Genomic DNA, 22,398 nt, shown 5'->3' with positions numbered 1-22,398 from the left:
ACCAAACAAACAAACAAAAAACCCAGTTTGGGGACTCAGAGACAATCCAGGACAAGCCTGGAACTCTAACTTACTAAGGCAAGCGATGACCCGACTAAACTTTTGCACATCTTTGGCATTATGGCCGAGCCACAAGAAGCCATGAAAAGCTGCTTTTGCCAAAAAACACTGCCCCACGACAATATGGCATACTGCTCTCTACACTCTCATGTGAAATTTCTAATTGTCAAATAGGATTTTAAAAGTTATTGTGGTTCATAGACACCAAGGAACACTACATAACCATAAAAAAGAACCAAATCATGTCCTTTGTTGCAACATGGACACACCTGAAGGCCATTATCCCAAGCGAGTTAATGGAGGAACAGAAAACCAAATGCCGTATGTTCTCAGTTATAAGTGGGAACTAAACACTGGGCACTCGCCGGGCGCGGTGGCTCAAGCCTGTAATCCCAGCACTTTGGGAGGCTGAGACGGGCGGATCACAAGGTCAGGAGATCGAGACCATCCTGGCTGACACGGTGAAACCCCGTCTCTACTAAAAAATACAAAAAACTAGCCGGGCGAGGTGGCGGACGCCTGTAGTCCCAGCTACTCGGGAGGCTGAGGCAGGAGAATGGCGTGAACCCGGGAGGTGGAGCTTGCAGTGAGTTGAGATCCGGCCACTGCACTCCAGCCTGGACGGCAGAGCGAGACTCCGTCTCAAAAAAAAAAAAAACAAAAAAAAACACTGGGTACTCATGGACATCAAGACGTTAACAATAGACACTGGGGACTGCAAGGCAGGAGAGGGAGGGAGGGGAAAGAGTTGAAAACTGTTGGCTACTATACTCGGTACCCAGGTGATGGGATCAGTTGACCCCAAACCTCAGCATCATGCAATATGCCCAGTTAACAGACCTGCACATGTACCCCTTTAGTCTAAAGTAATAGTTGAAATTATATATATAGAGAGAGAACTATCACATGAGACTCTGCAAAAAGCACCAACTTGCTCACAAGCCATTGCAACTCACAAGCCATTGCAACCTTACACAAAATAATACTCCTGTGAGGACATCTGCCTGGCACCTGCTTGCCTGTCCAAGTTAAACTGGCACTGCCCCTGTTACTGATCCTTTACTTAAGGATCATTATCTCAAAACAATGATGAAATCCTCCTCATTATTCCTTTAAACACCTTTGCCATCCTTTACCTCCCTGTATAAGCACGTAGTTTACTATGGCGGGCATATTCCCATTGCAACGTCTATTCCTGAATAAATATTTTCTTTACAAAAAAAAAAAAAAAAAGCTCTGGACACTGAAGACAAAGATGCTGGTAAGTATTTGGCATTATTCTTAATTCTGGTACAGCTGGGAAGGGAAGGGAGGGCCTCTGATATAGATAGAAAACAGAAGGAAACCAACTTTTTTTGTTTTGAGACAGGGTCTTGCTCCTGTTGCCCAGGCTGGAGTACAGTAGTGTGATTTCGGTTCACTGCAACCTCTGCCTCCCGGGTTCAAGTGATTCTTCTGCCTTAGCCACCCAAGTAGCTAGGATTACAGACACCTGCCACCACACCCAGCTAATTTTTGTATTTTTAGTAGAGACAGGGTTTTGCCATGTTGGCCAGGCTGGTCTCGAACTCCTGACCTCAGGTGATCTGCCCACCTCGGCCTCCCAAAGTGCTAGGATTACAGGCATGAGCCACGGCGCTTGGCCAGGAAGCCAACTTTAAAGTCAGTCATTTTACATTTATTGGTAAATCCCAAGAACACTGAATGAAATGATATGGGTGACTATTAGCATGTGAGAACTCCCAGGAATAATCCTGGGCCTACACATCCTACAGACATGGCCTACAGTTTTACACCAACAGACAAAGGTGCTAAGTTAGTTCTCATCTAATGGGGCACAGTGAGCCCTACAGACTGCCACATGGAAAAGGTACAGAAAACTCCTGTGAAGTGAACTCATGACACTTCCCTGGAACTGTCACCAATGCCAGGGAAGCTTTGTGGGTGCTGTTTCAAAGTCTGCTCCAAGCACCAACACTTCTCTGAAAGAGGCTTTAAAGCGTGAGCCATCCCACCCTACCATGTGCCCCAAGGCCTTGCGACGAACCACTGACCGGTCAGCATTGTGATCAGGGGAAGGCTGTTATCTTCCGGGCTGCCCCAATAGCCAGCCTCTCCAAGCATGTTCCTGTCGAGCACCTGATGGTAGAGCTCCTCAATCCAGGCCTGGGAGAAGACCATCAGCACGCCGCTGGTCTGCACCTGCTTCATGAAGTCCTTCTACAGAGAGATCGCATGAGAAGGTGATCACATAACACCCCACTCACTAACAGGCTCCTAAGTGCCTCTGCTACCTCTTCATGACACGGAGCCCTGAACTAAACCAAGGCTTGTGTATTGGGTAATGGGGCGGCAAGCGGGGAGAAGCGGAGATGGAGAATTCCCAAATGTGCTGAGGTCTCCTTCACTGATGACACCTTTTGACAGACACCTTGCAGAAGGATTACAGAGACTGCACTTTTCATTCTTACTCCTGCATGTGTGGAAAGGTTTGCAACTGCACAGATGTCTTTAATAGAGTAACAGAGCTTCCTTTTCTACAAGCACCAACAGCAGCAGAGATGGAACGCGTTCCTGTTCCTGCAGGAATGTGCACATTTCCAGAGATACTTCACTTATGCTCATGAAGTAACCACTTAACCTTTGGGAATTTACAATTTATCAAGCAAACAAATGGTTGTTGATTTCCTTCATGTAGATCCATGGATTTAGGCTCAGGAACTGATAATAGAGTACACCATGGAGTGGCTTGCTCCATCACAGGAGCTAACCACAGGACAATCAACATTCTCATTGCATCCCTTACAGGAGGTGCTTATAAGCAACAGCCAGTGAGCTTCATTCTGGGTCAACAGTCGGTCTGGGAACATGTTGGAATACGGTGAAGAGTTTTTCTAAGTGCACACCTTCAGCCAGGCATGATGGCTCATGCCTGTAACACCAGCACTTTGGGAGGGCAAGTTGGGAGGATTGCTTGAGCCCAGGAGTTCAAGGCCGGCCTGGGCAACATAGCAAGACCCTGTCTTTACAAAAAATAATAAAAAAATTAGCCAGGCATGGTGGTGCACACCTGTAGTCCCAGCTGTTTGGGAGTTGAGGTGGGAGGATTGCTTGAGCCCAGGAGTTTGAGGCTGCAGTGAGCCATGCCATGATCACACCACTGCACTCTAGCCTGGACAATAAAGCGGGACTCTGTCTCAAAACAAAGAAAAACACAACTCATTTTCAGCAACTTTCCTGCATATCTTCTGATCTCCCTTAACACATCAATGATGTGGTTTTGAACAGGTTTTATCCATGTGTTTAATAATGGCATGGGATGAAACTAACGGGTTATCCCTGGGCAGCCATTTCCAGGACCTCACGTCCATACACTCTTCACTGGAGCCCAGTGGGCAGCTCTGTGATCACGGTGCTGGGCAACTGTGTATCTGTGCCCTTATATATATGTCATCTCCTTCCACCCCCCAAAGTCCCACTGGCATTACCAATCTAGAGCAGTGTGGGACAAAACACGCTGTGCCATCCCACTCAGGGCACTGACACTCGACTGTACACCAGGAGGCCACAGCCTGCCCTCTGCCAGTCCAACGAGGGATGGCACACTCACCATCACGCCTGGCGCCAGGGTCGGCCGCTTCCTGTAGTAGTCACCATGGGAGAGCTTCAGGTTGAGGAGCAGGGCGCAGTGTGCAGCTGTGTAGAGGCTGTCTGCGTTCATCAGCATCTGGAAGCTGAGGCTGCTATTCCCATCAAAGCCAGGAGAGTGCATCATGCCTAAGGGAGAAAATGAAGGGACTTTTGGGGCTGTGAACAGTGTGCCTGGCAAGGCTGGCTTCCAAAGAGCTGCAAACCCATTGTGATAGATGCTGCATCATATAGGACATTTATGTATAGCACTGACAGCTAGCCAGGAATACCCTTAGGGCCTGATACACACGCCAGTCTGGTGGCAAAGAGCGTGAGCTCAGGAGTGGATCTGCCTGGGCCTGGATCCTGATCTCTTACTTAGCAGCTACAACTTTGATAAAATCATGTAAACCCTCTAAGTCTCACCTTCTTTTCCTATAATAGGGAGAAGAACTGACTGCATTCTATCCCTAGCTTGAGTCCTCCGGTGGCTCCCCATCACAATATAATAAAACTCCAACCTCACCCTATTCTCTCCCTCTCACTCCCCGCAGCCACCCTGACTGCCTGCTGTCCCTTAGCCACACCAGGCCTAGACCTGCCGCAGGGCCTTTGCATTTGTTTTTGCCACTCCCTAGACTGATCCCAGGATCTCTGGATGCTGCACTCCCTCGATTCTGCCAAGTCTCTGCTCAAGTGACAGAGACACCTTCCCTTTTAATTCCATTATTAAATAGCAAATCCACTCCTGCCCACCAATATGCCACTTCCTTACCTGGCTTTTAAAAAATGGCCTCAATGGCATTTATTCTACCCAGCTTTATATTAATATATACTTGTTTATCATCTGCCATCACTACTATAAAATCAATAAGAAGGTGATACTTTATTCATTTTGTTCACTATAGAATCCCCAGTGCCTAGAACAGTGTTTGGTACCTAGTAGACCCTTAAAAACATTTGCTGAATGAATAAGAATTAATGGACATGCCAGCATGAGAATTAGATGCAATAATGCGTGTAAGATGTTTAGAAAAGTTACTGGTAAATACAACTTTTCAAAAGGAATAATGTTCCTCCAAAAGCTAAACATAGAATCACTATATGACCCAGCGATTCTACTCCCATATAACCACAAGGACTGAAAGCAGGGATTTGAACAGACACTTGTACATCAGTGTTCACGGCAGCATTACTCGCAATAGCCAAAAGGTGGAAACAGCTGAAGTGCCCATCCACAGATGAATGGATAAGCAAAATGTGGCATATACATAAAGTGGGCATTACTCAGCCATGAAAAGGAATGGCGTTCTGATATATGCCACAACATAGAGGCGCCTTGAAAACATGCTGTCAGGCACAAATATATATGGTGCACGCTATGAAGTACCTAGAATAGATTTGAAGAAATAGAAAATAGATTGGAGGTTACTGGGGACCGGGGGCAGAGTACCTTCTATTTGGAATGTTAAAAAAGCTCTGGAAATACTTGCACAACACTGTGAATATAATTAGTACCACTGAATTGTATACTTAAAATTTATTAAAATAGCAAATTTTGTTACATATATTATTACCATGATGAAAACAAATAATAATGTAAATACATCAAAACACGTTAGGCCAGGCGCAGTGGCTCACACCTGTAATCCCAGAGCACTTTGGGAGGCTAAGGCAGGTGGATCACTTGAGTCCGGGAGTTCGAGACCATCGTGCCCAAGAGGGTGAAATTCCATCTCTACTAAAAATACAAAAATTAGCCCAGCGTGGTGGTGTGTGCCTGTAGTCCCAGCTACTTGGGAGGCTGAGGAAAGAGAATTACTGGAACCCAGGAGGCGGAGGCTGCAGTTAGCAGAGATCGCACCACTGCACTCCAGCCTGGGCAACAGAATGAGACTCTGCTTCAAAAAAACTCCCAAAAAACAAAAAAACAAAAACATAAAAACCCATGTTAAATGTGCACTTTAGGTGGGTTAAACTGTATGGTATGTGAGTTATCTCACAATAAAACTGTTAAAAAATAAATGAGGAAATAAAGAGGTTTTAAAAAAACCATTAAATAATAGTTATCGACTTTCTCCTCACTATCTTTTTCTTTTAAAAGATATTTTATACTTACTAAAGTTTTAATTTTGAAGATCCCTTTGAGCTTTATATAAATAAACTGAAAAAACAAACAACTATATCTCATGCTCCTAAGATGAGTTCATTCAGTCAGAGTTGTTGGTATCTTGGCTCAAACTTTCACAGGGAGCTTGGGGTGACAAAATTATGGAAGTCGGCTTCTCTGCATCTGCTAGTATGCTGGTCCTAAGGCCATCTGTAGACAGCCATTTCTAGGCCCTCAGGGTTCCTCACTATCTGGAGCCTGGTGGTCAGCTCACAGCTCTGCAGCCCAAAGACAACTGCACATCTGTGTCCTTACACTGTCATCTCCTCTTACCCTCCAAAGCCCCACAGGCATTATCAGCCCAGACAAGTGTGGACAAAACACACTGAGCCATTCCTCTCAGAGCACCTTAAGAGATTTTCAATGAATGTTCCATTTGTTCCTGCAAATACTCGGAGGCTGAATTTAGAGATGTGGGGGAAACAGTCCATCTCTACATTTGTGCATGCAAATTACACATGTCCATATACTCTGCAAATCAGGTCTAAAATTATTCTTTAATCAAAAATATGGTTCATATGTAATGTAAGAGTTTTCTAGAATTAACAAAGAAATGAGAGATACAAATTTACAACCAGAATGTTTATCCAGTGATGTCGTCCCTATGAATTTTTTTTTTTTTTCCTGAGACAGAGTCTTGTTCTGTCGCCCAGGCTGGAGTGCAGTGGTGTGATCTTGGCTCACTGCAACCTCCGCCTCCTGGGTTCAAGCAATTCTCCTGCCTCAGCCTCCAAAGTAGCTGGGATCACAGGCGTGCGTCACCACGCCCAGCTAATTTTTGTATTTTTAGTAAAGACAGGGTTTCACCATGTTGGCCAGGCTGATCTTGAAGTCCTTGTGACCCTCCTGTCTCAGCCTCCCAAAGTGCTGGGATTACAGGCGTGAGCAACCATGCCCAGCCATCCCTGTGAATTTTAATAAATAGGTAAGTAAGAAGATGTGGACCAGAGAAAGCTTTCAAAGTTGAAAATAATTCAAGAATTTGCCGTATTTGAGGGCAGTATAAACATTTTTTCGTGGGAGTAAGCATATATATTATTCCCATAAAACTACCTTAGACAATCAAAGGTTGGGCATTACCTCTGCCTTATAAAACAAGGCGGGAGAAATTCAAAACTGCAGAAATTTTGAAGTTGCCTGAAGACGTTGTCTACCAAGAGCACTTTGTGATCATGGGCTGAGGTGCATTTTATTATTATTACTATGTTTTTATTTATTTTATTTTATTTATTTATTTGATGTGGAGTCTCGCTCTTGTTTCCCAGGCTGGAGTGCAATGGCACAATCTTGGCTCACTGCAACCTCTGCCTCCCGGGTTCAAGTGATTCTCCTGCCTCAGCCTCCCAAGTAGCTGGAATTACAGGCACACGCCACCATGCCCGGCTAATTTTGTATTTTTAGTAGAGACGGGGTTTCTCCATGTTGGTCAAGCTGGTCTAGAACTCCCGACCTCAGGTGATCTGCCCACCTCAGCCCCTCAAAGTGCTGGGATTACAGGTGTGAGCCACCGCGCCTGGCAAGGCTGAGGTGCATTTTAAAATGAAGATCAGACTGCAAGTCAGATCTGAAAACTGTATCTTTGGTTAGCACATGAGCAGTGTATCTCAGCCCTGATGGTCCATGGGAACCCCCGGCACTCTCAAGGTGCTAGTGGGGCTGATTTCAGTTATCTGGAGGAGACACAGGGCACAAGACCAGTCTCCTTCCACGGTAAAACAGAAAGTAGCATTCAGGGTTGGGTGTTTAACTATCTTAGATCATAGATGAAAGGTACAATTGAGTCTATCAACAAGAAAAAATGAATCTGTAAATGACTTTCATTTTAGACATCAGTAATAATTCCTTTCAAAATGTTGAAATGTTTACCTCGGGATGTTTTGGAAAACTGAGCACTTGCTCAGATGCTGAAAGTGAAAAAGGCCGCTAATGGAGTGTTGACATGGAGACCAAAATCAGCAGCGAAGTGATGAAGCCCTGGCAGGTACTGCCGGTGGAAAGACTTCGTCAGGTTACCCTGGTTACAGGTAATCTGTTGGTACCAGCCTACATCCGCATACAGATTGATTTCTTAAATTACAAAGAGCTGGCAAATTTGTAAATAAAACAAAATAAGGTCTATTTTGTCAACTTAAACAGCCATTTTCTTGCTATGTCAGATATAGCTTACTGGTGATATTGATAATAATGGAAACATGATAAGATAATTCATTAAATGCTTTCTATTGCCTAGAACCAATCTCTCTTCATACATCACTTTCTAATCCTGCCAAATTGTTTACCAGTAAGGAAAGTGTCCCAGAGACAGTAATTTGCCCAAAGTTACACAGCTCAAAATCAGCAAAGGTCTTTTGGGCCCACACTTCAGGTTTTTGCACTAGCCATGCTCTACTTGCTTTGAATGTCATGAAAAGATTCTGCCATATCCAGTATCTCTCTAATAGATTACTCTATTTTCCATTCTTCCCTCTGATTGGCCTCACTGATGTGTTATCCAATTTACAGTAACAAACTATAGGAACTATGACCTTTAACGTATTCTCACTCTTTGCATTGCCCAGTGTTCAGTAACTAAAGTTAATTTTCTCCCTCTATAATTAAGATGTGCTTGACTGTGGAAACAGGAGGATGGGTCACCTACTTGACTGCTTACCAGTGAAATATTAGATACCAGATTAGCACAAGAGACCCCTAAAAGTCTCTTCTGTGTCTGAGAGAATTTGGTACTTCTTCTTTAGATAAACATTAATTTAGAACATTTAATAGTACTGAAGAGTATAAAAAATAAGAACAGTAGTCCCCGCTTCTTCCAAGGCCCAATGATACCTCTACCAGAAAGATGGACTTCCTTGTGTGTATGAAAATACCACAAAGCGAGATCACACTACATATGTCGAACTGTAACTTGACGTTTTCTAAAAATATGTGATAGATGTGTCTTGATATCGACACTTCTGGGTCTGTTTCCTTCTTTTTTAATGACTGTGCATATACCATTGCAGAGTTACATTGTGGTTTATTTGACCTTAATGCTCTATTGGTGGACATTTATGTTGTTTCAATTATGAAAAAAACTGAAACAATGAAATGAATGTTAGTACTTCTGCAAGTGTACTAAAAGCAGAATAAGTATATTAAGTTTAATAGATACATCCAAACTATTTTCCGAAAAGATTTATACCAATTTTCCCACCCACCCACTGTGCACAAGGACACTCTTACACCCGCTGTCAGCGACGCGGGGCAGCATGAGCTTTCTAAACCTTCGTGATAAGATTACACAACTTTGCTTAGTCAGAGATTTCTTTAACCCTAGGGCTCTAATTTTTACATAACAATACTGCTTTATCTTCTGATAGAGGTTGCAAGAAATTCTTTTAGAGATTTGGAAAAAGGCCCAAAGAAGAAAATAATCTGTAATAACACCAGGCTGAGATAAGCAGTATTAACATTTTAATGTGAATTTTAAATCCTTCTTTTTAAAATTACATTATGATAATTTTTCATATCATTAAATATTACTGGAAAACATCATTGTAAATGGCTATATAGGCCGGGTGCAGTGGTTCATGCCTGCAATCCCAGCACTTTAGGAGGCCAAGGCAAGTGGATTACCTGATGTCAGGGGTTCAAGACCAGCGGCCAACATGGTGAAACCACGTCTCTACTAAAAATACAAAAATTAGCCAGACATGGTGGTGGATGCCTGTAATCCCAGCTACTCAGGAGGCTGAGGCAGGAGAATCGTTTGAACCCAGGAGGTGTAGGTTGCAGTGAGCCAGATCGTGCCACTGCACACCAGTTTGGATGACAGAGCAAGACTGTCTCATAAGTAAATAAATAAATAAATGGCATCTGCTAGTATGCTATAAATCTCTGCCTGAGTTTCTGTTTCTTCAATGTAGGTTCCCAGGAGCCAATGAGACGCCAGGTATCCACTGGTATTTTTAAGTCTGTCAGGACTTAAAAAACTCATACATTTGCTGGGCTACAGCTTTTCAGCCACCATGGTTTTTTTTTTTTTCTCCAGAGCTAATCAACTCCAGAGGTTTTTGTGTTCTTGAACAGCATCTCCTAAATAATTGAAAATCCTCTAAGAGAAGCATGTGAAGAACAGTTTAAAGATCCACCAAAAGGAGAAATTGAGTACATTGTGGTAAGTTAGCAGGAATGGGTATTACAGAGGCATCCTAAGTCGTATTTGCAAAGAATACTTAAAGACACAAGGAACATGGCAACAAAATATTAAGTAGAAAGTAAGTTACAAAATTACACATATGACATTCATTCCCCCCATCCTGGTACTGTGCAGTGTAATGAGTGTGCTGTCTGGAGCCAGGCTCATATCCTGGTATCACTGCTTCCTAGCTATGTACATACCTTGGATGACTTATTACTTAACCTGTGTCTCAGTTTTCTCATCTGTAAAATGAGGATAATAATACCATCTACTTTATGGCGTTGTTATGAGTATTAAATGAGTTAATATCTATAAAACCCTTAGATAATACACAGCATGCAGGAAGTTCCATGCTAGATTAGCTATTGTTATTATTGCACATACATGTAAATAAGCACATTCATATGATGAAAAATGACCGCAAAGAAAGATGCCACGATATTTCAGAGTCAGCTTCTAGGTGGTATGATTAGTTATTTTGTGTTGTCTTTTTTTGTAGAGACAAGGTCTTACTATGTTGCCCACTATGTCCTCCCACCTTGGCCTCCCAAAGTGCTGAGACTACAGGAGTGAGATTTTGTGTGGTTTTTATATTGTTGCATTCTCTAAGTTTTATAGTCTACAATGCCAGGTGTTGGTAGAGGATTTTGTTAGACTACTTATTCTCCATCCCTGCTTCTAGAATACTTCTCTTCCTCCATTTATTAAAACAAGCAAGCAAACTCTCAGCCTTTGAGGCTCCTATCATCTGGCCAGATCTTCCACCCATCCTTGAAACTCTCCTCCGTGATACGCCAGACACAGCCACATTCACTGACCACCCTGGCATGCAGTCTGTGGCCTCCTCTTCACCCCAATGCCTCCTGCCCTTCCTGCCATTATCCTGCACGACTTCAGCCTCTAGATGGCCAACTCATCCAATGCCAGGTCCTTTTAGAGTCTTGACAACCATGCCATCCATCATTCCCTCTACTCCACCCCTTCCCACGCATGGGCTCCTACAGTAACACTCAGAATCAATTCACCCCACTCCAGGGTTCTTCCTGCAACATCACTGATTTAGATTTTAGATGGCCCACTCTGAATGGAATCTTTCTGTTGGCTCACCCACTCACACTACAGTAGATGTTGGAGGAATCCTCACCTGCATGTACTATTGCATTTAATCTGCAGAATAGATAAAGTAAGTACTGCCATTTGTCATACTTACATTACAGGCAGGCAATGTGAGGCAGGGAGAGGAGGCTCAGTAACTTGCCCATGGTCACAGCTATTGGCGAGAAATGGCTAGAGCCCAGATATGTATACATGTGTGCCTATGTAAAATTCCTGAAGTTGGGAGGCTGAGGTGGGCGGATCACGAGGTCAGGAGATCGAGACCATCCTGGCTAACACAGTGAAACCCTGTCTCTACTGAAAATACAAAAAATTAGCCGGGTGTGGTGGCAGGCGCCTGTAGTCCCAGCTACTCGGGAGGCTGACGCAGGAGAATGGCATGAACCCGGGCGGCGGAGCTTGCAGTGAGCCGAGATTGCGCCACTGCACTCCAGCCTGGGTGACGGAGTGAGACTCTGTCTCAAAAATAAATAAATAAATAAATAAAATTTTAAGAAATTCCTGAAGTTAGAGCTCAGACATATTTATGTCTATATAAACCTTCTGAACATTGGTTTCATTCTCCCCTTTTCTGTCTGAGACAACATTCAAGAATGGAAGTCACCAATGACATTACAATAAGGATAACTCTGAATCCATAGTTGGTTTTTAAAACAAAATGTGGTGCTGTATTAGAAACTGCTTGTTACTATACAAAACCATTTTCTTCTTACTTGGTAATAGAATCATGACTTTACTTGGGCTTGCAATGTGCCCTGTCTCCTAGGAGGGGTCAGTGAACTTGAAGTTGTGTGGCTCTTCCAGACAGCTCCTGAAAGCAGCTGTATTTAGCTCTCAGGTGGCTCCTTTGCTAGCCTTGCCCCCTTCCTTCTTGCTCAGACTATGGATGAGAAGCCAGCAGCTCTGCCAGCACCAGCTGTCTCGGTTCATGAGGAAACCTGAGGATGACAGTCACCTATTAACAAAAGTAGAGCAGAAAGACAGGAGCACCTGGGTCCCTGATCATTGTGGAGCTCTGGAGATCAGACCTCAGACTCAATTTAGGGGAAAGGAAATGCATCTCTTTCCTTTTGTAGTAATATCTGCCTTTTTTTTTTTTTTTTTTTTTTTGAGACAGAGTTTCACTCTTGTTGCCCAGGCTGGAGTGCAGTGGCGTGATCTCAACTCACCACAACCTCTGCCTCCTGGGTTCAAGAGATTCTCCTGCCTCAGTCTCCCGAGTAGCTGGGACTACAGGCATGTGCCACCACGCCCGGCTAATTTTGTATTTTTAGTACAGATGGGGTTTCTCCATGTTGGTCAGGCTGGTCTTGAACTCCCCTGACCAAGTGCTGGGATTACAGGCGTGAGCCACTGCACCAGGCCATCATCTGCATTTCCTATATATGCAAACAAACCTAATCCTAACTGACAGAGGCAGCATAACATACTCATTTACTTATTTGAGGTTTTCTTCCTGTAATTTTACCTTCTGCATTATACAAAGATAGCAAGGTAAACTTGTATTTGCCATCTTTTAAGGTGTTTAAACCACAGAGAAAAAAACTGAGGCTTGGTAACAGCATAAATGCCTTCCTGGTTGTATAGTCACAAAGCCAGAGCTCCTTCCAGAGACTTTGGCCCACTCCTTAGAGGGTAAAGAGACAGGGGAAGAAGCAGTGAGGCAGAGAAGGGAGAGCCCAGGCTGGGCAGAGGTTGCAGGTCTGGGGCTGCCCACCGCCTGGCAGTACCTGCAGGGTTGGTAGGACCCCCGGGGAGGGCAGACAACAGCAGCAAAATCACAGGACGCTTAGGGAGCCAATGATTGGAGATAATGGAGGCTCCCTGGTGCTATAAGAGGTGAGGGGCCTTACAGATACCACACAAACTCCAGCTTCCGGTTTGACCCCGGGTTTAGAACTAAAGGGAGGGCAGAGACCAAATGTTCTCCCTGCTAGGCAGGCTGGGGGGCTAGAGTCAGCTTTGTTTTAATGTAAAGAAATAGATAGATCTTATATAACTGAGATTGATACTTGCTATACTATCTTTCAGGAAATCTAGTACTTTATAAATATCATATTGCTTGCAGCATTATGATAGCCTTACATTTGGTTACAGTAAGTCACAAGACTGCAACTGAAAACCAGTAATCTAAGGAACAGCAATCCAAAATCAGTGCCCATGACCCTTGATCAATTGCTGTACAAGGCTGGGACCTTCCTTTAGTGCTGAGGAGCCACCTTACACAGATGTCACTTTGTTCTATCCAGGATCAAAGAGGCATTTCTGCAGTGATCACAGCTCATGTCAAGCACTGTCTTTATAAAAAACGTACTTTATTTGCCCAAACATTTTCAAACTCCCTTACCATATGAAACTTTAATTGCTTTGAAAAGAAAGGCTCTCTTGAATCCTGTAGAATTAAGAAGGCTCATTTCAATGGCATATTAGCTGTCTGAAGATAGGAGTCACTGAGAAACACTGAGTGACTGTGATTCAGCCAAGAAAGCAGCTCCCTGATAACAGGGTAGGGATGAAGGCTCGATGGATGTTTATGACAAAGTGAGGTTTGACGCTTCTGACATCAAAATAAATAATGAGAAACTCAGAGAGTTTCTTTCCCTTCTCCCTCTCTTCTATTTTTACTTTCATAACATTCTCTCAGAAGAACAAAGGAAATCTGCCATCTCCCTGTCTCAGTGGAGCATCTACGTTTCTCTTTTGTTAATTTTTAATCATGGAAGTGGCACTTGCAAGGGGGCAAGAGAACATGCCTCAGTCCAGAGATGGACGTGGGCCAGCACCCAGTGGCTGGAGGGTAGCCAAAGCAACGATGAGTGCTACCAGTTGAACCACAGCAGTGATGGAAGACAGCCAGCTGTTGGTAACAGGATCACAGAGTGATGGGTCTGTAATTTGGAAAGAGAGTCCAACTCCTGAATAGGAAAATACTGTGATGTCACTTGAATTAAATAGACCTACAACTAAATTACAGTCAATAAAAATGATATTCGAAAACAACCAACATTTGTGAAGTCTCTTTTCAACGTATTGATTTCTACATTTAAAAAATAATTTCATAAAACATATTTGGTCTGATGGGAAATTTATGGAACTCTAAAATTTGGGCAGTCTGCAACATTTATAGGGCCATATTCTGGCCACATAAAAAATTCACAAAAGCCGTATTTTGCATATACTATAAATAAGTATTGATTTGAAAGGTACAAAAACACAAAACTGAAGACCTGCTTTGGCCTCAAATTTTAAAAAGACTTTGCTAGGATTATGTTTCTTAATTCTCATAAGAAATGAAGGTGGTCCTTTGGAAGTCAGTCCTCACCACTGTGACAATTCATTCATCTGGAATTTCTGGGGATGTGTTGATAAAGAAGTTATCTGAGAGCTAAATTTTATATATTGTGCTGAAACTTTGGCAGTGGAGTTATTTTGTATGGATAATTTGAATTTTTTTTTCTTTGAGGTGGAGTAGCTCTGTTGCCCAGGCTGGAGTGCAGTGGTACAATCTCGGCTCACTGCAACCTCTGCCTCCTGGGTTCAAGCGATTCTCCTGCCTCAGCCTCCTGAGTAGCTGGGATTACAGGCATGCGCCACCATGCCTGGCTAATTTTTTATATTTTTAGTAGAGACGGGGTTTTGCCATGTTGACCCGGCTGGTCTCAAACTCCTGGCCTCAAGTGATCCGTCTGCCTCAGCCTCCTGGATAATGTTAATTTTAAATAGAAGACCCTAACTATAATTTTACCATTTCTTGATGGCTCAAGGCCATAATTATTACTGCAACCAGTGGCCATGCTGAGCTCTGATACACAGTTATTCTGGGGACTAACCATGTTTGGTGGGCTCTCTGCCTTGGTACAAGGGACACCAAGCTGGTCGGAGTAGCCAAGGCTGCCAAACCTCTCCATATGAATATTCCCAGCTGGGAAGAGGCAGAGACTCAAAGGATCCACCAACCACTTCCAAAGAACAACCTAAGAGGCTTTATGTACAACTCCTTCAGCTCATGAACTACTGCACATCTTAAGAGACCTAAAGGCTTGGTGCAGTGGCTCATTCCTATAATCCTAGCACTTTGGGAGACTAAGGCAGGAGGATCGTTTGAGCCCAGGAGTTTGAGACCAGCCAGAACAACATAGTGAGACCTCATCTCTTTTCTTTCTTTTATTTCCTTCTTTCCAACATAGTGAGACCCTTTCCCTTCTCCCTCCCCTTCTCCTTCCTTCCCTCCCTCCCTCCCTCCCTTCGTCCCTTACCTCCCTCCCTTTCTCTTTCTCTTTCTTTCTCTCTTTCTCTTTCTTTGACAGGGTCTGAAGGGCAGTGGTGCAAACATGGCTAACTGGAGCCTCAACCTCCCAGGCCCAAGTGATCCCCCCACCTCAGCCTCCTGAGGGGCTGGGATAACAGGTGTACCACCATGCTTGGCTAATTTTTGTATTTTTTTGTAGAGAAATGTTCTCACCATGTTGCCTAGGCTGGTCTCAAACTCCTGAGCCCAAGCAATCTACCCGTCTCAGCCTCTTAAAGTGCTGGGATTGCAGGTATGAGCCACCATGCCTGGCCAATACCCCATATCTACAAAAGAAAAAAAAAATTGCTGGGTGTGGTGGTGCCTACAGTCTCGGCTACTTGGGAGGCTGAGCCACTGCACTTCAGCCTGGGTAACAGAGTCAGACTGTGTTACAAAAAAAAAAAAAGAAAGACCAAAGAACAACTTCATCAATTTACAATCAATAAATATTGATTGAGAATAAGCTGTACATATCCTGGGACCTTAGCATATAGTACAATTCAGCTTCTCTATAAATGCTGGTTGAAGGAGGATTTGCATGGGTGTGTCTGACAGAGAGAGAGAGAGAGAGAAAGGGAGAGAGAGATGGACAAAAAGACAGAGAGACAGACACAAACATGCACAAAACATACCCCTAGAATGTTCAATAAGAGAATGTCAAATTTAATGACAGTGGTATAAAAGATATTAGGGAAAATATAATTTTTAAAGAAGATATACATTTTCCTAGTCTTCCAATGAAACATGAATTTTGTTTCACACACAAATAAAAAAATCCAACATTTGTTATACTTACCTCCAAAAGAAAAAATATTGAGGAAAAAAGTTATGTTAGGAAGCCTTAAAAATTAGTGTGAAATTAGGAAATAGGGGGTGAAATTCTTAGGAAATAAGAATTAGGGCAATGAGTGGAGACGGGCCACTGCACTCCAGCCTGGGCGACAGAGCGAGACTCTGCCTCCAAAAAAAAAAAAAATTAGGAAAGTAGAGAAATTGTTTCTCTTTACATCTTTTTCTAGGTCATGTGAAAATTTCTGGAATAAAAATTTTGTGTCTCCTTTGGTGCTTGCTACAACTTTGGATCATTCTCATATTTAAAAATGTTCCGGCCGGGCAGTGGCTCACGCCCGTAATCCCAGCACTTTGGGAGGCCAAGGCAGGCGGATCGCAAGGTCAGGAATCGAGACCATCCTGGCTAACACAGTGAAACCCCATCTCTACTAAAAATACAAAAAATTATCCGGGCTTGGTGATGGGCGCCTGTAGTCCCAGCTACTTGAGAGGCTGAGCCAGGAGAATGGCATGAACCTCGGAGGCGGAGCTTGCAGTGAGCCGAGATTGCGCCACTGCACTGCAGCCTGGGTGACAGAGTGAGACTCCGTTTCAAAACAAAACAAAACAAAACAAAAAGTTCCTCCTTATATATACGGAGATTTAAGTGTCTTTTACTTGTCCTCTTGAAAAAGGACAATTTGTCAGCTTCTTAAAGATACTTATTAAGCTACACATCTGTCAGCTTCTAACCAAGTTCCAGTAACTGGGCTACAATTTTTTCATGTATGTGTGTGAAGTTTTCTTTGTTAGAAAATAAAAAGTGAGACAAGGTCTCAGCCCTCAAAGAGCACGGAGTATAGAGAGGGGAGGGTGGAAGGGATGGTGGATGCATTAACAAATGACTATGATAAATGCAGCAAGCACAATGACAAACACAAGTTCAAGGTTAGGTGGTAGACGAGCAAGTGATCATGGCTTTTTAGCAGTTCTGTGTCAGTTCTCAGGGTCAGCCCTTTGGATCTGAGCACAGGCTTAGGGAGATTCATTCGCCTCAGTATTCTGTGGTCAAGAGACACTTGAATTTGAGGGAAAGGCACAGATGACCTCCCTGGTATCACACAAACATTTATTCCTACCATGCATTTTATGTACCCATTAATTGCTTTCTTTCTGTATTATCTTTCAAGAAAACTACCTTAAAAATAATTATTTACTATGTGAAATGCTACTACTTCCCTGTATTCTTTGTCTGCTTCCTCCACCAAAACTCTAAGTGATTCTCTCCTTCCCTTCAATAATACCAGCATGATTCTCTGACGTAATTTGGCCACTATTCCCCCAGCACCACTGTTTATGGTCTGATTCACAATTCAACATACTGAAGGGTCTGAGATGGGGGAATGCAATGTTACCAAGCTATACTGGACTATCACACATTGTTCGAATGTTCAGTAGAATTCAAAAGATATTGGGAGGACTTGGAGTACAACTGATCCAAGACAGCATTCAAAATAGTTTACTTTTTGATACGCCAAAAGTACATTGCTCTATGAATTTTAGACACCAAGACATAGAAGCATACTGATAATTCAGTGTTTTAAGAATTACAGACTGTCAGGTTGTTTCTATCAGTAGCACCTTTCTAGAATGCAGCTACTTCTCATTCTTTACTTTACATCCTATACATTTATCAGTCTCATAGTACATTTATCAGTCTCATCCTCTACATATTCCAGCCATTGACTGCTGTAGAATTCAAATAAACCACCACTAATAGGTCTTAGATGTCTTTGCCCTTTTTAAACTGGGGAAACCCAAAGATTCATTAATATGCTTTGAGCACTTCAAACTATAAGCATGATAGTAATTGCCCATTAAGGCAAACTGCTCTGAATAATCTTGTTGACTATACAGCAGAGAATTGTTTACAGACCTGAGCAGAAAGTAGAGGCAAAGTTCTGCAGAGCAGTGTCCACCTCCTCCACACTGGAGAGAGCCAGGAGCCGAGGGAGGAGGCCTTCCAGGGACTGTATGAACAGCCTGGCGCTGTGCTGATCCGCCTCCTGGTTCTTCAGCAGTTTTAGAGACAGGGCGGCAGCTCGCAGGGACCGGTGGCCTAGGCAGTCCCGGGGGGTCTGCTCTTCATCGGCTAGAGAACAGTTGTCCGACCCAATGTCTGACACGTCGGACCTGCCCGAGTCCTTTTCTGCTGCCATTGAGTACTGATCACAGGAATCAAATTCTGTCCTAGAAAGGTCTTGGTCATCAACACTAAAATTGCTCTCACTATACCTAGATCCATAGGACCTTGTCCTGCAGTCTACTGACAGGAAGTTAGTTATGTCAGGGTAAGGGACTGTGTGGCTTCTCTGCACGACATCTGGCTGGTCTACTGCCTCTGTTTCCAATACTTTGCTCAGCGTCTCCTTGCCCTCCGGGATGGCTGGCGACTTGAGACTGTTCTTGTGGTTTCCCGAGTGGTCCTCAGGTGTAGTCTGACCCAACTCTCCCTCGAGAGTGGTCTGGCCTGTGTCTGTGGTGACACTGATGCTGATGTCAAGGTTCCTCTCGTTCCCTGACTCCCACGGCGTGTGTTCCGAGGACAGCACTCGCCGCTGCCAGCGGAAGTCAGCCTCATTGATCTCCATGGAATCTCGGCTCCACTCAGCCCCATCCTTCAGCTCCTCAAGGCGCAGAAGCAGCAGTTGCACCTGACCTTCGCTCAAGCCCTTCCCCTGGCTGAGCTCATCCAGGGCACCCAGCAAGGTGCAGACACAGGACACGGCTGCATAGCAAGCTTCGATGCCACCCTTGATGCATGCTTCGGTCATGCCATCCATGATGCTAAACAGTGTTCAAAAGAGAAAACGGAACAAATGCATAAAATATAGAAAATATCTCTGAAAGGAACAAGAGTGTTAGACTGGCTAACAGCATAGTATTCAAAACGGATAGTCTGATTTGCATAAAGCAAAATGGTCCGGGCAATAAATAAAGGAAACAAACATGCTTAGGTGGGAGAGAAAAATCTTCAGATAAAGTGGCCTGCATTGGCCAGGCATGGTGGCTCATGTCTGCAATCCCAGCACTTTGGGAGGCTGAGGCAGGTGGATCACTTTAGGTCAGGAGTTTGAGACCAGCCTGGCTAACAAGATGAAACCACATCTCTACTAAAAATACAAAGAATTAGCCAGGTGTGGTTGGTGTGTGCCTGTAATCCCAGCTACTTGGGAGGCTGAGACAGGAGAATCATTTGAACCTGGAAGGCAGAGGTTGCAGTGAGCCGAGATCCCGCCACCGCACTCCAGCCTGGGCGACAGAGCAAGACTCTGTCAAAAAAAAAAGGGGGGGGGGTCTGCATTGAATCACCCTCCCTCTTGGCTTGCTGGTTTATCTGGGTACAAACAGAAGCTCCCGATGAGCATTTATGACCTTCCCGAACAATCTCACTTTTGTATTATGCTCGGTATTTCAAATAGAAAATAGTGATAATGATTATATGATAATGTGGACCTTCCTCTATAAAGTAAACATATTCCTGAACAGATGTATGTGAATACAACTATTACGAGCCCTATAATATTCAGTTTTCTAGGGGGGCTACATGTGAAGAAATCCTATAGCTACAGTAAGTCAAAAGTTCTTCTCTAAAAAAAATCTCAATGAATAATTATTATACATTTCACTTGGTACATTTGGTTTTAAATCAATATGAAAATATACAAAGTTCCATGATTATAATAAATTGAGGTACATCTTCTCATGTAGCTTGTGGGTGAATTATTAGACACATTTCATATAATGTAGAATTTTTTAAAATCTCAGGGATTTGCAAGCAAAGTTAAAAGTCTTCAGAAAAGCTGCCTCAATAAAGACCTAAAAGGATAAATATCATACAGTTTGAGGAGATCCAGATGAGACTTTCTTTTTGAAATTGATCTTTTTCTGGACTCTGATTCAATGGAGCTGGGTCCTGCCAAGTCACAGAGACGCTGTGGGCTCCCGAGTATCTTAAAGAAAAAGGTAAAAGAGTAACAGAAAAGTGAGTATCACAAAAAAGCACAAGGTTTTTAAATTGTGAGATCAAATAAACATGTACTTTCCCTACTGAGTGATATAGTATAAGGAGAAACGCAACTATTTGGAACTTCCAATCTTAGTAAGACTGATTTAGGTTTTCTTCTTGACATATGGTGTGTATCAGGCTCCTGGCTCCTCAGCTCAGCGCTGGCTTAGACAAAGAAAATTCTCAGAGGGATTGTTGAAAAATCTTTTCTAGCACAGAACTAGAAAACACTTGGATCTCTGTTCTTTAGTAAGATTGGCCTTTAATATAACCTTCCTGGACTCTTTTTGTCTACTTTTGGTAACAGGTCGGCTAGCTTCATAAACTGGGTGGAGAAGTATGCCCTCTTTCTCATCACCGAAAAAGTTCATGGAAGATTGGAATTACCTGCTCCTTGAATGTTTGTATAACTTGTTTCTAAAGCTACATGGGGCCAGAATTTTAATAGGAATCCTTCAACTACTTCCTCCATTTCTTTAAAGATTATAGGACTATTCAGGTCCTCAATTTCTTCTTGAACCAACTTTTCAAAAGTTGCATTATTTCCTAGGGACTTATCCATTTTACCTGGTTTTCAAATTTACTGTTCTAAAGATGTCTTAATACTCTCTTTTATTTCTTTAATGTGTGTAACATCTATAGTTAGGTATTTTTTCATTTTTATTTCTGTTCATTTGTACCTGGTTTGAAATTTTTTTATTGCTCTTGAGAAAAGTTTTTCAATTTTCTTGATCTTTTCAGTCCTAACATTTTCTGCTTTTTAAAATCCTCTATATTTCCTTGTCACATTACTTTCTTCTTTCATCCTTATTTTTCCTCCTTTCTACTTTCTTTGAATTTATTCTATTCTTTTTTTTCTAACTAAGCTGGAGAATTAGGACATTAAGGTTTTCTGTTTTTCAATATAAGGAGTTAAAGCTATACATATCTTCCCATTTACTGCTTCTCACAAGTTTTCATATGTAGACTGCTCATAATTGTTCATTTCTAACACATTTTTATATACATACGGTAGAAATCTATAGAAGATGTCAACTTGAGGCTAAATTGATTCAAGGAAAGATGGTTAATGCAGTGTGTCTGCAGCAGACGTCCCATTGTATGTCCATTCATCTTCAAAGTGATTGATACTCCAAGCAAAGCAGGAAAAGGTCCATTACACAGAAGAAGCTGTATTTTAAGTGACTCTCCTCTTTCCCTCTTTCCATATTTTTTCTTACCACAGAAATTGAACATTTCTGCTCTCTGGGAGGAATAGAAATGAAGCTTCCACTTTTTGTTGGCATCAAAAAAAAGAGTGACAATGCTGGGGCTAAAGTCTGGCAGGCTCTCTCTTTCCCTCTCTCTCTCTCACCCCCTCTCTACAGGCCTGCAGCCCCGCGGCTGGACCCTCTGAGCCTCAGGATGCTCCATCTCTTGCTGGAAGGATAAGTGCATTTCCAAAAGATGGAGTGGAAAACCTCACTTTCTCCTGGGATTCTACCACAATTTAAAATTCAGCTTCACCGGTAATAAATTAGATATTCACTGTTAATAAATTCGCTAATTTTTTTTAAAGATGGAATATCGCTCTGTCACCCAGACTGGAGTACAGCAGCACAATCTCGGCTCACTGCAACCTCTGCCTACTGGGTTCAAGAGATTCTCCCGCCTCAGTCTCCCGAGTAGCTGGGACTACAGGCATGTGCCACCACGCCCGGCTAATTTTTTTGTATTTTTAGTAGAGACGGGGTTTCACCATGTTGGCCAGCCTGATCTTGAACATCTGACCTCAGGTGATCCGCCCATCTTGGCCTCCCAAGATAATCTATTTTAATTCCCACATTAATCCTGTGCTTATTTCTCATTGCTTCAGAATCTGGAGGGAAAGGGATGGATTGATAAGGTTTCTGGAGAACCCTCGACAAATACTAAAAGGAAAGATATTTTAATCTCAGCTTCTTCAGGTGGGAATGAGAGTTGTGGGATCTGTGGCTGGGGTGCCAGAGGTCTGATAAAGACTAGGGAACTTCTAAAGCCGAGCCATGGGAGAGAAAAGGAAGCAAGCTGTACTTTTTCATTACTGTTCATTTTAAGGGGAAATCAGAAACAAAAAAAGGGCTGTGCTTTGAAAA

General features: G+C 43.0%; 1 protein-coding gene across 2 annotated transcripts in view; it reads right to left on the bottom strand.

The window, feature by feature from the left end:
• ARFGEF3 (ARFGEF family member 3) overlaps nucleotides 1-22,398 on the bottom strand; it is a 182,374-nt gene that overhangs the window by 59,654 nt on the left and 100,322 nt on the right. For both annotated transcript variants that reach the window (XM_001095348.5, XM_077999463.1), the window contains 4 exons: nucleotides 20,116-20,228; nucleotides 18,152-19,062; nucleotides 3,671-3,837; nucleotides 2,115-2,280 (listed from right to left, as the gene is read on the bottom strand). In XM_001095348.5, coding sequence (XP_001095348.3) covers nucleotides 2,115-2,280; nucleotides 3,671-3,837; nucleotides 18,152-19,062; nucleotides 20,116-20,228 — 1,357 coding nt within the window. The remainder of the gene's footprint in view (nucleotides 1-2,114; nucleotides 2,281-3,670; nucleotides 3,838-18,151; nucleotides 19,063-20,115; nucleotides 20,229-22,398) is intronic.

The sequence above is a fragment of the Macaca mulatta genome, chromosome 4 (genome assembly GCF_049350105.2).
Source record: "Macaca mulatta isolate MMU2019108-1 chromosome 4, T2T-MMU8v2.0, whole genome shotgun sequence".
Taxonomy (NCBI): Eukaryota; Metazoa; Chordata; class Mammalia; order Primates; family Cercopithecidae; genus Macaca; species Macaca mulatta.
The sequence above is the reverse complement of the archived record's forward strand: the minus strand, read 5'-3'. Positions and strand labels throughout refer to the sequence as shown.